The 13,968-nt window shown below is 44.0% G+C and overlaps 1 protein-coding gene across 1 annotated transcript in view; it reads right to left on the reverse strand.

Moving 5' to 3' along the window:
• Nucleotides 1-10,650, reverse strand: part of NECAB1 (N-terminal EF-hand calcium binding protein 1) — a 53,382-nt gene extending 42,732 nt beyond the window's left edge. Inside the window, exons 1-2 of the mRNA XM_057370366.1 lie at nt 10,598-10,650; nt 7,362-7,386 (exon numbers count right to left, since the gene is read on the reverse strand). Of these exons, the coding sequence (XP_057226349.1) occupies nt 7,362-7,386; nt 10,598-10,639 (67 nt within the window). The 5' untranslated portion in view covers nt 10,640-10,650. The remainder of the gene's footprint in view (nt 1-7,361; nt 7,387-10,597) is intronic.
• Nucleotides 10,651-13,968: the final 3,318 nt, after the last annotated feature.

The following is a 13,968-nucleotide window of genomic DNA, read 5'->3' on the forward strand; positions in this document are numbered from 1 at the left end:
AATAGCTTTTATTTCAAAGGCTGTGTGACATCTCCTCAGCATCATTCCCCTGGGCAGACCTCAGTGCCCTTGGAGTGCCCAGATAAAAACTATCTGGTTTAAGTGCTACAGGAYAGCTGARCAGAAACCTCTATTAGAGATCCTTCAATCCTTGCCACTGGCAAAGTGCCARGAGAAGGATGAGTCATGAAAGGCAAACTTCTCTGAAGCTATGCATCCATCAGAGAAATCAGCCCTCAGCTGTATTTGCCTTGCCAGTTATCTAAGAAGCTGTTTTGCAAGACTTGCTGGCTTTTGTCTATCTTCTCTGACACCTTTCACAAGGAGGGTTGCTTCATCAACAGGCACAGCTGCCTGCTCTTCTTTTTCTCCCAACTGGCAGACAAAAATATAAACAATAAAATGCATCTCCCCACACAGCACTTTACAAATTTAAAAATATGTTCACACAGTGGTTTGAATGGCCTCTCACAGGAGCCCTCCTTCAGGTTAAAACTGCATTCTCACTTTTATTTTAGTAAAATTAATCTATTGAATAGATGTTTCTTTGTGTGAAATATGCCCAAGGGATATCCCCAGCCTGCCCATTCCAGGAACATCTGCAATCTCCAGGACATGCTTWGGATGGCTGATGACTCTGAGTTGAAATGTTTCAGTGAGTCCAAAGGTATCGAGTGAACAATGGACAAGGGCACACAGGTATTTTCAGTCTGTGCACACAAAGATGATGGCAAAGGGTGAGRCCACATCCAGTGAAGGAAGTCACAGGGATGTAGACAAAAAAGATTTCTCATGGAGATGCCATCAAATGGTAGAGAACAACTAAACCACTTCCACTGCCCCCTATTTTGGGGATCCTGTTAGGATTKTGAGCCATTCTTAGCAGTCAAAAAGCAGTCTTTTCATAGCAGAAGCCACATCAGATGGAGCTCATAGGGCTGAATGACAGTCCTGGGGCTTTCAGCACTTGGAAGAGCCACATGGAAGCATTTATGGCAATCAAAGGGAAAACCACACTTGACTAAAGCTCATCTTGGGGTTCAATGTAAAAGGATAGGACTTGGAAAGCTGAGCCCACAGCACTGTCTTGGTCCAACCAGACAGTGCCCAGCCTGCCCCCAGGCTGGTAACATGCAATCAGGGCAGTGAGGTTGTTTAGGTCTGGGGCTCTGTGTGCACAGATCCCTGCCCTTGYAGAACAACAATTAGCAAAGGAAGAAGAGACAGCAACAAGGAAATTAATAAATAGAAAAATTCCCTGTGGCAGAAAGTATTTGTTCACTRGGAAGGTACAAGAGGGACTAGGAAATGGCAGAGCCCAAAATGAAGCAGTCTGCCATGGAGAAGGGCCAAAATACAGCCCCATCCAGAATCACAATTCTCAATGGGAGCTCAGTTTCTAAATCCCCTGTGGCTGTTGTGACACTTCTTCATGGCTTTTTGAGATCCATCAACCTTTGAGGAACCTAAAGCCTTCAAGTGCCTCACTCAAGACACAGATTGAGTGTGTCTGAAGAAAACAGTGGGAAGGCAGTGCAAATGTGGGTCTCCTCCCAGCTCCCCTGCTCCTGGGGCCCTGCTGTGGGATTTGGAAGGAACTACAGTCCACACTGCTGTAAAAGGCTGGGGTCAGATTSAGTGCTGTGAGATATTGCCATACACACAGAGACAATGATTTAAGGGGAGGGGACACATCACAACAGGCACAGATGGACTGAACCAGATGCAAAAAGATGAAAMCCACAGGATTTACTGGCACATGTCACATAGGCTGGAATCAGACCAAGAAAGACCTGCCAAAATAACAAATTTCAGTGTGCCAAAGCAAGCATGCTAATAATATCCACTAGGTTCCAGTCATAAGGGGCTGCATCAGGAAGAGCACACAGAAGCTGAAGCTTAAAAGTSTGGGCAAATTCACTAAGCTTTCATTGACTCTGATCTGCATTCTATGTTGATATAATCAGAAATAAGGATTTTCAGCCATTATTCCATCTGTTATGCTGGAAAAGCTTCRCACAAGTAACCAAGTGATTCCAAGGGACAGGCTAAAGGGAGAGACTTTAGGTTATCTCTACAGAAATATTTTGGGGATCTGGAGCACAGAATCCTGTGGCACTTGAAAAACCCAGGGAGGTGGGATGGGGAATCCCACCCCAGACAGAACCTGGGCTCTGAAACATGAGCCAGGGTGATGTCTGCAGCAGATCCAGATGGTCAGGAAGCAAACAGCAGCGTGGTCAGGGTCCATGTGGGATGCACTGCAAGGCTTTTGCCTTACTAATCCATTCACTGAGGAACTTGGGAGCTTAAACCAGGGATGGTACAGTTCAGAGAATATCTGTCCTCTGGCTTCTGCTCAGAATATGTGTTTTGCAAAGTCATTCCGTACATCTATAGCTCAAACATGTCCACTTTGAACCACTCAGATCTGTCCCTTCTGGGTATCATGGTGCAGAGAGCTTCCCAAGGGATTCCTGCACATTGCTSTTTTTCACCAGGAAGGTCACAAGAGATGGGTCACCCTGTCAAGCTGTGACCTGTCTGGCCAGGCTGCATGGAGGGGACACCTCGTGCACTGATGCAGCTGCCACCAAGAGCTTCTGGGGCAGTCTCTGGGCTGGCTGAAGACCTCATGAGATGTCAGGATGTTACAGCCCCAGGTTAGGAGATACTGGCCTAGATAAAAAATACCAAAATCAGGGACTTTGTGTTCCTTGCTTTGGTATAACTCAGAAAAAAAATTCTTGAAAAAGAGTTTAATCCACTAAGTGGCAATCTTGAGAGCCTGCAGGCCAACTCTGACAGATCACTTTAGGGAAGATTCAAGAGATCCCTTTCCCAAGGTGCTTTCTCTACCTCTCAGAGGCACTGCACTCAAAAGCATTTGATCCTTGAATCAATCCCTTTGGTCACTGACACCACTGAAAGGGACAGGGTGCTACTGCTGCACTTGCCTTGTTTTAAAGAATCCTTTATTTATGACCCATAGTTTTTTATTGGGCTTTAGGGCTGGCCTGAAATTCTCAGATTATTGTAATCGACAATAATTTTGATACTGCATTTATTTTTACAATATTTTACACAGTTTGAGAATTCCACATTTAGAAGTCTGGTGTCCCTGCTCTGTACCATRGACATCAGGGGTACTGAGTGAAGACATATGACAATGCAAAGATTAGTCTCCTCTGACTACATTTTTCATTTTCAGATTTTAGTTCAAACACATTACAAAAGATATATTTTCAGGGAGGGAAAAAAGCCTTCAGTCAGTGCTTGTTTGAAATGTCAGAGAAAAAAGTTAAACCAGACACAAATGCACTGATTCTGACATTAATAAGATTCTGCTGGTTGTTTGATATTCAGGTTTGCCAATCTATGGAGATTTAGTCTTCTTTTGTTTAGCCAAATTTTTTAATTTTCCCTCATTTGTTTGCAGTCATTCTTGGCTGCCAGCAGCACACTGTTTACAGTGTTCCTTWCAGTTCAGGCTTTTCAGTTTTTTTTWWWWTRWMTGTCYRCTTCTGTAGCAAATATTACCAGTGATGTTTTCAAATACCTTCCTCTTAGGAGCTCTAAAAATGTTTGAGATATAGGTTATACTCGGTGCCTTTTCAYAAAAGCTGAGTTGTGTCTGCAAATCAATGAAAACATCTATACACAAACCATCTTTTCTAAACCCGTCATATCAGAGTTGCCCTCCTGAGGGCTTAGAGGTATCCAAGAGCTTGGGGAAGGAGCTGTTAAGTCTGGAAGAAGGCCATAATCAAAAACCAAATCAAATTTTGTGGAGAGAGACATCTGAGAGATCATCCTCCTGGGGGACATGGCTGGGGGTGACTCCCTCCAGGTTTGCTTGGATGGATGAAGCCAAAGTGAAAAGTGCCAAAGGCAGTCTGAAACGCCAGAGCATGTCATGTTTCCAGAGCAGGAGAGGAGATGCAGAGCAGGAGATGATAGACAGGCTCTGGGAAAAGGCAAAAGCAGTGGTTTTCTTCCCACTGAGCGCAGAGCGATGGGAAGAGAAATGAGCCCTACCACGATGCCAGCAAAGGCAGGRCACTGTTCTTTAGTTATTTTATTTGTGGTGCTTCCTGTCTCTGGTCTGTGCTGAACCAGCAGTGTTGAGGCACCTTCTCCATGCTGAAGGAAGACTGTTACTCTGCAAGGGCAAGAGTTACATTCTCAGTAGAGAATTCTCAGTAAATTATTACCTTTTTCCCCCATCTACTTGGACAGTCAGAATGTCTCTGATTGGATTTCTGCAATGTAGTTTATACCTGGAATTCCATTCCTGTGCTGAGAGGAGGGAATTACAGCAGGGGGCAGTTCTGACTGGCCACATGTCACAGCTGCATGGTCTGATGGGCCCCTTGGGTGACATTCACCAACAACTGACACGTATGACTTGCCTGCAGGTCCCTGCAAGGCTATTGGGGTGCCCCATGCTCCTCCTGGCATATCAGGAGATAAAAGACATGTATCTCATGCATACAAGCACAAAGGTGCTGCATTGACATGGATGTGGGGCAAACGCTGTTGCCTGAGAGATGAGGGCAGTAATTTTTTTTTATTATTTTATTTATTTTTTTTAAATTTTTTGTAAAAAGACTGCATTTCGCAGTCCCAGTTTTCTGTACTTCTTCACTYCCTCCCTTGCAGGCTAGGAACAAGATTTTACTCTTTGAGAAGAATTTAATGAATTTGATTTTGTTTTAAACGGCAGAAGAAATTATGAATTTTTCCCTTTAAGCTGGAATTTTTCCAAACTAGTTCTGTGTGAAATCCTTTTAGCACATGGAGTTCTATAAAGTAAACCTGACCAAAATTTCATTTTAACACACAGACCTGAAAGTTTTTCTTTCCAAAACCAACAATGCGCAGCATCTCACCTTTCTGAAATTGCTTTTTTCCCCTCAGGATTTTCTGCTGCTTTTGGCAATATTATGAACCATATAGTTCTGAAAAATCCTTCCTTATGCCTCGTTCTCCCTTTTAAAAAAACATATGACCTTTTCAGTTATGGGAGAAGTATGGATCTGCTCCACACAAGCAGAGCTGCACAGCCATGAAACAACAAATAAAGAGTTTATGAAGCTGATCCTCTCATGGAATCTCTGCAYAGCTGATATTTCCAGAAACAGGTCAGTAAAAGAATGATATGTGCACCTGGGCTGGCAAAGAAAGAAGCCATTTGTATGACTTCCTTCACATGAGCGTTTGCTAAAGGACTTTCTCAATTAAACACACATGTCATAAATCATTGCAGCATTTTTGAGTRGCAGCAGTCCAGCAGAATTTCTTGCCTCCTCTGATCTCTCATTTTGTATTACCTTTGCAAGAGTAATTGCCTTTCATTGCTTTGGAAGGCTTACCTGAAGTCCCACAGTCCAACAATTCAAAGTTAAAGTGATAACTTGTACAATACTCCTGTTACCAGCTTGATCCACTTTTTTTTGGTATGTTTTTTTCCTTGACGTCTAGCAAGAATCTAGCAAAATTTTTTATKATATTTTCTCATATATTTCTCATTCTCAGATATTTTCTCATTTTTATGATATTTCTCTTATGATAAATCTCACAAACAGAATTAATACAGCACAGAAAGTTCTGTTAAAAATATATGGAAGGGCTGTATYGTGGACATTAGTGTGGCATTTGTTACTGAAAGCCAACACTTGGTTTCCTGTAGCACAGAAAGCTGACACTGAAGGTGTGAGTAGACTGGTCATTAACCAAAGATAATAATCTATGTTGGCAACAATGTAAACATGTTCATTAAATGTTCACATATCCAATAACCTTTCTGAAAATGTACTTAACTTTACAGCCTTGAAACAAATCTCAGTGTGGCCCAAGGCTGTGCGGTGCTAGATTAGCAAAGTGGAAGTCCCATGGGCAATTGATGGYTGAGCAAACACAATTAAGGCCTAAGAGCTGAAATAATTTCAGGTTCATGGGCTTAAATTAATAGAACTGAAGTGACTGAATTTAGCCACTTTTCTGTCAAAAACATGTTGTCAAGAAACCATAYACAGGTAGGAATACCAGTGACCAAATTCTCTGGGGGTGATACAGTTTGGTATTGTACTGGAACAAGCAAGTTTGTCACTGATCATGTGAGCTGTTCTCCCTGTTTTCGTAGCAATGTAATGAGCTGTGGCAAAGAACACCCAGATGAGGACTGGAAGTGCTCCCAACCACCAAGGTGCTGTGGCTCCACCAGGGCTGGCACAGCATGAGCCCAAAGCCCAGGGGAGGGACACAAAGCTATGGGATCTCCTCCAGACTCGGGGGGATGATGAGCTCCATGTGCTCTGACCCTCATCCATCATCAGGGCAGACACACACACATCATTCCAAACCAGCGAGGGGGTCTGAGGGAAATGCCAGCAGAGCTTGGCTGGGGCTGGCAGGTAACTAAGCTGGAAATGCACTGCTGAAGGGGAGAYCCTTCTTCTCCCCATCCCAGACCTYACCCTGGAGTTCTACTTGCACCATCACTGCCCAGGCTAGCCACTGGCAAGTTGACTGAGAGAGGTAACAAAGAAAACACTCCCAAAACACTCTCACAGTGATGGATTCTGGGGCTCCTGAGCTCTCTGAATGAGCCTACCATGGTCTTGTGGGAAGTGCCAGTTGCTGCACATGAGCTGGGGCAGAAATAGCAACCAGAAGTGAGCTGTGGAGTTGAGATTTCTCCCAGCAGCAGTAAATGGTTATTCAGTATACTCAATTATTCCATCAAACTGTACAGTAGCTACTTGTTGTTCAAGACTTCTTCCTTGTAAGTTATTATCACTGATTTTCTCAGTTGTATCCATTTGCCTTCTCTTTACTGAATACACACAATATCTGTTTTCTGAGGATTGACTGGGTTGGGAATGACTTGTCAGGGTTAAACCTGGGAGTTTGACACTGTTCAATGCTTCCCTTACTAATAAAAAACTCATGACTTCGGTGCTATAAATGGGTTGGATTCAAGGCTTTATTCTCCCTATTGACACACTGAACAAATACAAAAAYAAGTCTGATTTCTGGATGTAGCCTCTGATGCTTTTAAGAAGTAGTAAGTGTCATTTTTCTTAGTGATGTTTTGAAAAGCATCATTAAGGAAACACCCACATGCAGCCAGAGTGCAAATCAAACACACACCTYGAATTGTGAAAGCACAAGATCTGTCCTTAAAGAAGGGAGAATCAGGGCACAACATAATASATGTCAATGAAACTGCAGAAAACATAAAATGAAAGAGGGATGGCTGGTTTCTCTGTTAGGATGTTTAAAGCATGACTTGAAATGCTGAATCAATGATGGATTATCTTTTCCAAAGGGAGGGGGCAAGATCTGAGCAATCTTACCATTCTTGTCCGCTCTTCTTAATATCTAAACAAAAAGAGAGACAGAGAGAACACRGTCACTTTTTGTTAATTTGTATGGGTTAATAACAAACAATGCTTTTTTTAGTGCACATTTATAGTCTGAGTTCTACATCACATTTTCACAAGACTGCATAAAATTTTAAAATTCTTRTTGTGTCTCCATCCTTCCCTCAGCATATTGCTTTCTTCAATTCCTCCTTTGCTGTGTGCACTGAAATCTAAGACTATAATAAAAACCAGCTTTGTTTTTTAGTTTGTTTATGAATTATAAGGGTCATGTTCAGGCTCAAAACCCAATACCACAGCACTACCATGATACCAGATTTAGGGCTGAGAGAAATGGCTTTAAGGAGCAGAGCAAGAGCAGGCTGGGAGGATGCTGAGCATCTGGGATGGTGAGAAAGACTCACGGTTTGTGTGTGTGGAGGAAGCAAAGGGATGGGCTGGGACAGGAGCTGGGCAGCACCAAGGGATCAATCTCAGTGTCACAGGCTACCTCAGCCTGGACTGCAGGGAACTCATCCAGGCAATGCTGTGATGATATCCAGGCAAGGGAAGAAAGAAAACCTTCMAAAAATAGTTTCTATTGYTGTTGTGAATATTAAYAGTGTTTCAAAATGGGCACATATATTTTTGAGAGCTGACAGCAAGGGGAACATTCTTTGGTTCATTAAGATGTTAGTAGCATTTAAACAGCTTCTCCAGCACGTTCCATAAYTGCTCTGCTCCTGGAACTGAAACCAAACAAGACGGATCCAAGAGCCAAGCTCTGCTGGGGCACCTCTGTGACTCTTTTCTGTAGGGTGGGGTTGGCAGGGACCTAACAGAGCTGTAACACACACATCCAGGACTTCAGAGGTGGCCTSTAAGCTGAACTTTGCATTGGACCAAGTTTACAGCACATAAAGTATGAAATTTACTTAGTAAAATGACATTTTCCCTCCCTATTTATCCACATAAATCATACACTCAATTTTCAGTACAAGGATTGAACTCTGGAAGGGATGTAGCAATGTAGTTTCAATCAAACAGAAGTGTGCCATAAATGTGAGTCAAGAGCGGCAAAAATTTATGCAGTGATTTAAAAAAAAATTAAATTAATTGTCTAATGTATTAATTATTTTATAATTATTATTTAGAGTTTATATTAATTTGTYTAATTAGCCCCCTCACCCAACCTTTACGAAATATTAAAATCCTTTAGACACTTGAGAGGGACTTTGACAGAAGATCAGGGAGGACATTGCTGTAGAAATCATATATCACTTTCATTAGGTCTCTCTGGAGAGAGATTATTCACAAGAGCATGTGGTGGCAGGWCAGTGGGGAATGGCTTCCAAMTGAAAGAGAGTAGGTTTATATTAATATYAGGAAAMAAAATCTTTACTGTGTGGATGCTGAGGAGCTGGAACAGGAGCCCCAGGGAGGTTGTGGATGGTGGGGTGCTCAAAGCMAGGTTGGATGCAGCTYTGAGCAACYAGGTCTGGTGGAAAGTGTCCCTGCCCATGGCAGGRGGGTTGGAACTACATGATCTTTAAGGTCCTTTCCAACCCAAGCCATTTTATGATTTTATGATTCTACTCCCCAGTGGGATCAGGACYCCAGTGCCTGCCCTTTCTGGACAGCCTTACAACAAACCTCTTGCTGCCTGGTCTAATTAAAAGGTGTTTGTACAGGTGGGGGTACTTCTCTGAGGGGTAAYCACACACCTACACACCCCCAAATATCTAAAATATCTGTGACATGAATGTACTCTCACAGCAGGAAGGGTCCCCAGGGCCCAGTCCCTGCTCTGATTTGATCTGGATTTAAGGTTTTCTTCCAGATGTAAGCGTAGAATCACAGAAACAGCCTCCCTCCCTCCTATTCACAAGTTTGTGAAAGGTATTTGCTTTCCTATAAATACAAACCTTACACTGGTTTAAAAAAATGCTGAAAATGAAACAAAAAAAAATTATATTGAATATTTTTTTTAATTTAGCAAAATTAAATGTTTTCAGTTTATCAGATATTCTGACCATGCAGTTTCCTAACCCAGTGTGCTGAGTTAAACTGGGCAGTTGGCTCCATTTAATGTTTTGAACTTTTTCCTGGCAACTTAGATTTCTCTACTGTTTTTGTGATGTATGACTGTAATTCTCCCATTTCTCTTGCAAGTGGTATCTCAGAGACAAAATCCCCCCTGCATTTTCAATATACACTAGAATTGAAATAAAAGAAACCAACAAAAAGTCTTATTTAAATTATTTACTAGGGAGGCTAGAGAAAACAGGAGATGAGCAGATGAGGATTACTAGAAATAATTTCGGGAAAGATTGAGGAAGTTAAAGTGGACACTTTAGAGAAAAGATCGAAATAAAGAGTCCTTTAATACCTAACATGCATTTTCCAGCTGATATGGTGAAAAATCACCAATRCAGGAACTGGTCTGAAGCAGATCAGAGTTGGTAGTAGAGTTGGTCTCAAGATTTGTAGGTCYCACTAAGGTCAGGGGATACTTGGAAGACCTTTGGGTGGGAGTTTGCCTTTTATCAGGRTTTACCTTGAAACAAAGAAGTGCTCTGTGCTGCACAAGTTTAGACAAAAAGCTTAAGAGTTGCACCTTGCAAGATGTGGAGCTCGGGGTGACCATTTGGTACAGCACCCGTGAGGGATTGGCCAGATGAACATCGGGGCACCTCCCTGGGCTCACCCTCAAAGGGCTGAGGGGTTCAGGATTCTCTGCACATTTACCTTGGGCACCTCAAATTCATCAGGGTCTAATGGGATGGGAAGGAGCCTGCACAGTTTGTGGAAAATAAACTTTTATAGGGTGAGAAACTTTAGTGAAAAGTCCCCCCCTCCAACCCTGTCCCAATTAAAACAATAAAATTCGAGGCAACTTATTTTGAAAGGTGACTGTTTTCACCCAGAACCTCTTCTAGMCACCCCCATACACTAAAGKGCTCTTCTTACACATGCAWCCATTAGAAGCAAAAGGGGAAGGGSAAAGGAAAARGGGAAAGACTCRYTGGGCTTCACCCYCTTCCACGGAGGGAGATAAYAATTCAAGGAAAAGAAAAAAAGGWAAAKAAAGAAAAGGRGAAAAAAGAAGGATGGAGAGAAAAAGGGACAAAAGAAAAAGGCGAAACACAAGAAACCAGGTGCCCCCTCCCCAAACCCTCGCAGGTGCCCTGTGCGGAAGATGGGCTGATGCCGGGGTGCCGCGTACTCACATCGCGGAAGATGCGCAGCCCCGCTCCCCGCTCCGCCGCCATCCGCCCACAGCGCCCGCAACTCCCGCCCGGGGCCGGAGCTCCGCGGGGCCGAGCCTGGAGCCTCCCCGCCTGTCCTGGAGCCGCCCCTCCGGCCCTGGAGCCGCCCCTCTCTTCCCTGGAGCCGCCCCTCCGGCCCTGGAGCCGCCCCTCCCGCCCTGGAGCCGCCCCTCCGGCCCTGGAGCCGCCCCTCCCGCCCTGGAGCCTCCCCTCCATCCCTGCAGCCGCCCCTCCGGTCCTGGAGCCGCTCTTCCCGACCCTGCAGCCGCCCCTCCGGGCAGGAGCAGAGGCTGCAGCGGCTGCGGGAGGAGCTCACACCCTGTTGCATCCTCAACACGGGTTCGGAGCTGCACTTGCTTTCTGTCCGTGAAAGAAACTTGGCTCTTGCAGTCAGTCCGGCCACGTTTGCCCCACGCTTCTGGCTGCTTTCCCCTTCAGCACAGTGGCTTTTGGGGAGGTTTTTCTCCAGAAAGACCCCAGCCTGGCGATGTGATGATGGAGTGCGCTGAGATGAAGTGTCGGCAGCGCACAGGGGTCATGGGGCGCCGCTCCGCTTCCACACTGCGATGTGGGGACCGCCGACAGCCGCGCTCCGCAAAAGCGCTCGGGCTTGATAATAAGATCCTTGATTATAAAATATCCCTCAAAGGAGCCTGGCTAAAATTCAGGGGCTGCGGGGACAGGGGAGMGCTGGTGCTCCTGCAAGGGAGCTGTGGGATGGGGCGGCAGCGGGCTGTGCGGGGTGAGGGCAGGTGAGGAGCCCCCCGGGGTGAGGGAGAAGGAAAGGAGCTCTGAGGAGAACTCCCTGCGTGTTATTTCAGAGCCGTGCCAAGAGGTTACTGCATGGACATGGTGTGGCGGGCACTTTGACTTTGTACTTCCACCACTCAACACAGCACAAGCAGGTGGCATTGTGATTAGACATCATATATTGTAATAATATTATGTATTCTATACTACATTTATTGATTACTACCTATTATACTGTGCTTCTGAACAAATGCTACTGTGAAGTTGTCATTTCAAAACACCTTCACGGATGAAAAGCCTCAGCCATGGTGTGACTTCAGTGCTCCTGCTTCTTTCATCTCCCTTTCCACATTTCAGAGGAAAACCTGAGAGAGGGAGAGAGAACTGCCCAATTGGAAAGACAAATGCTCACAGGGTGAGCATTTTTTATCTCAGTTCATAAAGATGGCTTGAGAAAGAGATGGAAAKATCATCTCAAGCAATTTTTGCTTTTTAATAATAGTGCAAGGCTTTTATTTAATCTGATTTTTATGATAGAAGTATGGGAATGTGGTTTTTTTTTTTCCAGAGAAAGAAAAAAAGAAAAAATTCCAAAGGTTGTCTCAAGAGCCAGGAGGGTCAGTGGAAAGAAGACAAGTTTCTTTAGACTGTGGAGGGGGTTGGTTTTGGTAACTCTTATAACAACAGCATTAATTTACGTATTTAAGTTTTTGGACTAATTTCTACCCTGGAATAAAAATACTTTTGATGAAGAACCAGTATATTCCCCTTTTGATTAGCCTTAACATTCACTGAGWATATTTTGTTTGTCTAGAGAAATCTTCCTTCAAAATTGTAAGAAAAAAATTGTCCAACCTTGATACTTGCAGGGCAAAAATGAAAACAAAAGAATTGAAAATGACACATAGAACTTTCATTATATTAGGAATCTGTGAGTAGAGTGTATGTATATCTTACTCATGATACTTTTTATACTACTTTGGAATTACTTGAAATGATATCTCAGTTTTAATAACACAAGCAGAACCAGTGCTCTGAATTTTACTAGGTTCCATATTCATCCAGTGATCTCCCTTTGTCTCTGAGCAAGATGATGTGAGAGCAGAATGCAGGGAGCACAGGTACTGCTTTACTGGGAGGATGATGGCTTTGTGACCTGCCCAGGTGAGGTTAGCAAAGGTCAGCACTCTGTGACACATTCACCTTCGCWGCCACAGAGCTGTGTTGCTCATCATCTATTACAAGAAATAAAAGTTGTTCTGTGTGTGTCTGAGGATAAAACCTGAGAGAGCCTGTTTCTTTCTTGCTGTGTGTCAAATCATTAAACTTTTATTTAGAAACCAGGCTACTTTACCAGCATCTTTGCTCATGTGAAATGAAGTGGCCAGCCAGTGTGTTATGATTTTGCCCTTYAATCAGGGAAAAACAAACAAATGAAAGCTGGCAGCAAGAGCTTCCACTTACTGTGCAATGGACTGTGATGTGSTATGAGAGCCATCAGTGCTGAGATAGCTAAAGAGCAAAACTTCCTTTTACCGAGGGAATGCAAGCTGTCCAAGTGCCCAATCTAGTTATTAAATCACTCCATGATTCCACGGTGTTTGTGTATTGCCTCCAACTGTCCGGAAAAACACTGTGTGATGCTTATGTCAAAACATAACCTTTCCAGCAGAAGAGCAGTATTATTTGCACTTGGCTAAGGGAATGGATCTGCTTTATGGCCTTTTCTTCCACTGCAGGAGGTAACTGGTACCTATCCAAAGGGCTGAGTTAGCATTATATGGTGCCTCCCTCCAGCTTTCAAACCTGTTTTGTCACCGTTTACCATCTGGTCTSGTGCTCTGTAGGCCAACCCCAAATCAGCCTCTGCTTTGAGAACTCCCTGAATTTTCTCCCTTGTTACTTTTCTTGGTCATAAAGTAAAACYGGAGAAAATTCAGATTCAGTAGGTTTGTGGCCATGGCTGGTAATAACAGAGGAAGCAAGAGGCCACCTTTCTTTTCCATCCCTTTGTATCTTACACTGGGTGAGGACCCAGTATCTTTACAGCTCCATGTTTCTAGGAATCGCACTCTGATGATGAAATAATGAGTCCTCCTCCATAACCATATGGTAACTGTGCCAGTGACAGCAAGGGAAGATGTACTAAATCCCAAAAGGAATGTTGGTGTGCTTGGAAAACCATTGGGTCAGCCACCCCTACAGGAACATGTGTCTACATGTAGTTCATCAGATGAAAATCATCWCAAAGTCCCCAGCTCTGGCAGTTCACTTTATCCTCATCCTGATCCCTCCTGGTACAAGGCCTGAGTCTGCTCCCCTGCCTTTTCTGCCCTCCTCCTTTCCCTCTGGTCCCATATCCACTTGGTGGTGGAAAGGAAAACCAGGCTGCACTGCAGCCACAGGRCAGTTCAATGGCACATCAGTGTAGACAAGAGGGAGGAACATCAGCAGGGAGCCTGAACACAGTCTGCATGCGTTGGAGCTCTTTCCTAAACCACCAGGAAATGAAATACCATGTAAAGCTGCGGTGAGAGGCTGAATATTGATGGTTAATGACTCAAAACAAYCAGCCATTTGTG

This window comes from Malurus melanocephalus, unplaced genomic scaffold (genome assembly GCF_030028575.1).
Source record: "Malurus melanocephalus ecotype Western Australia unplaced genomic scaffold, MMel_1.1 scaffold_123, whole genome shotgun sequence".
Lineage (NCBI taxonomy): Eukaryota > Metazoa > Chordata > Aves > Passeriformes > Maluridae > Malurus > Malurus melanocephalus.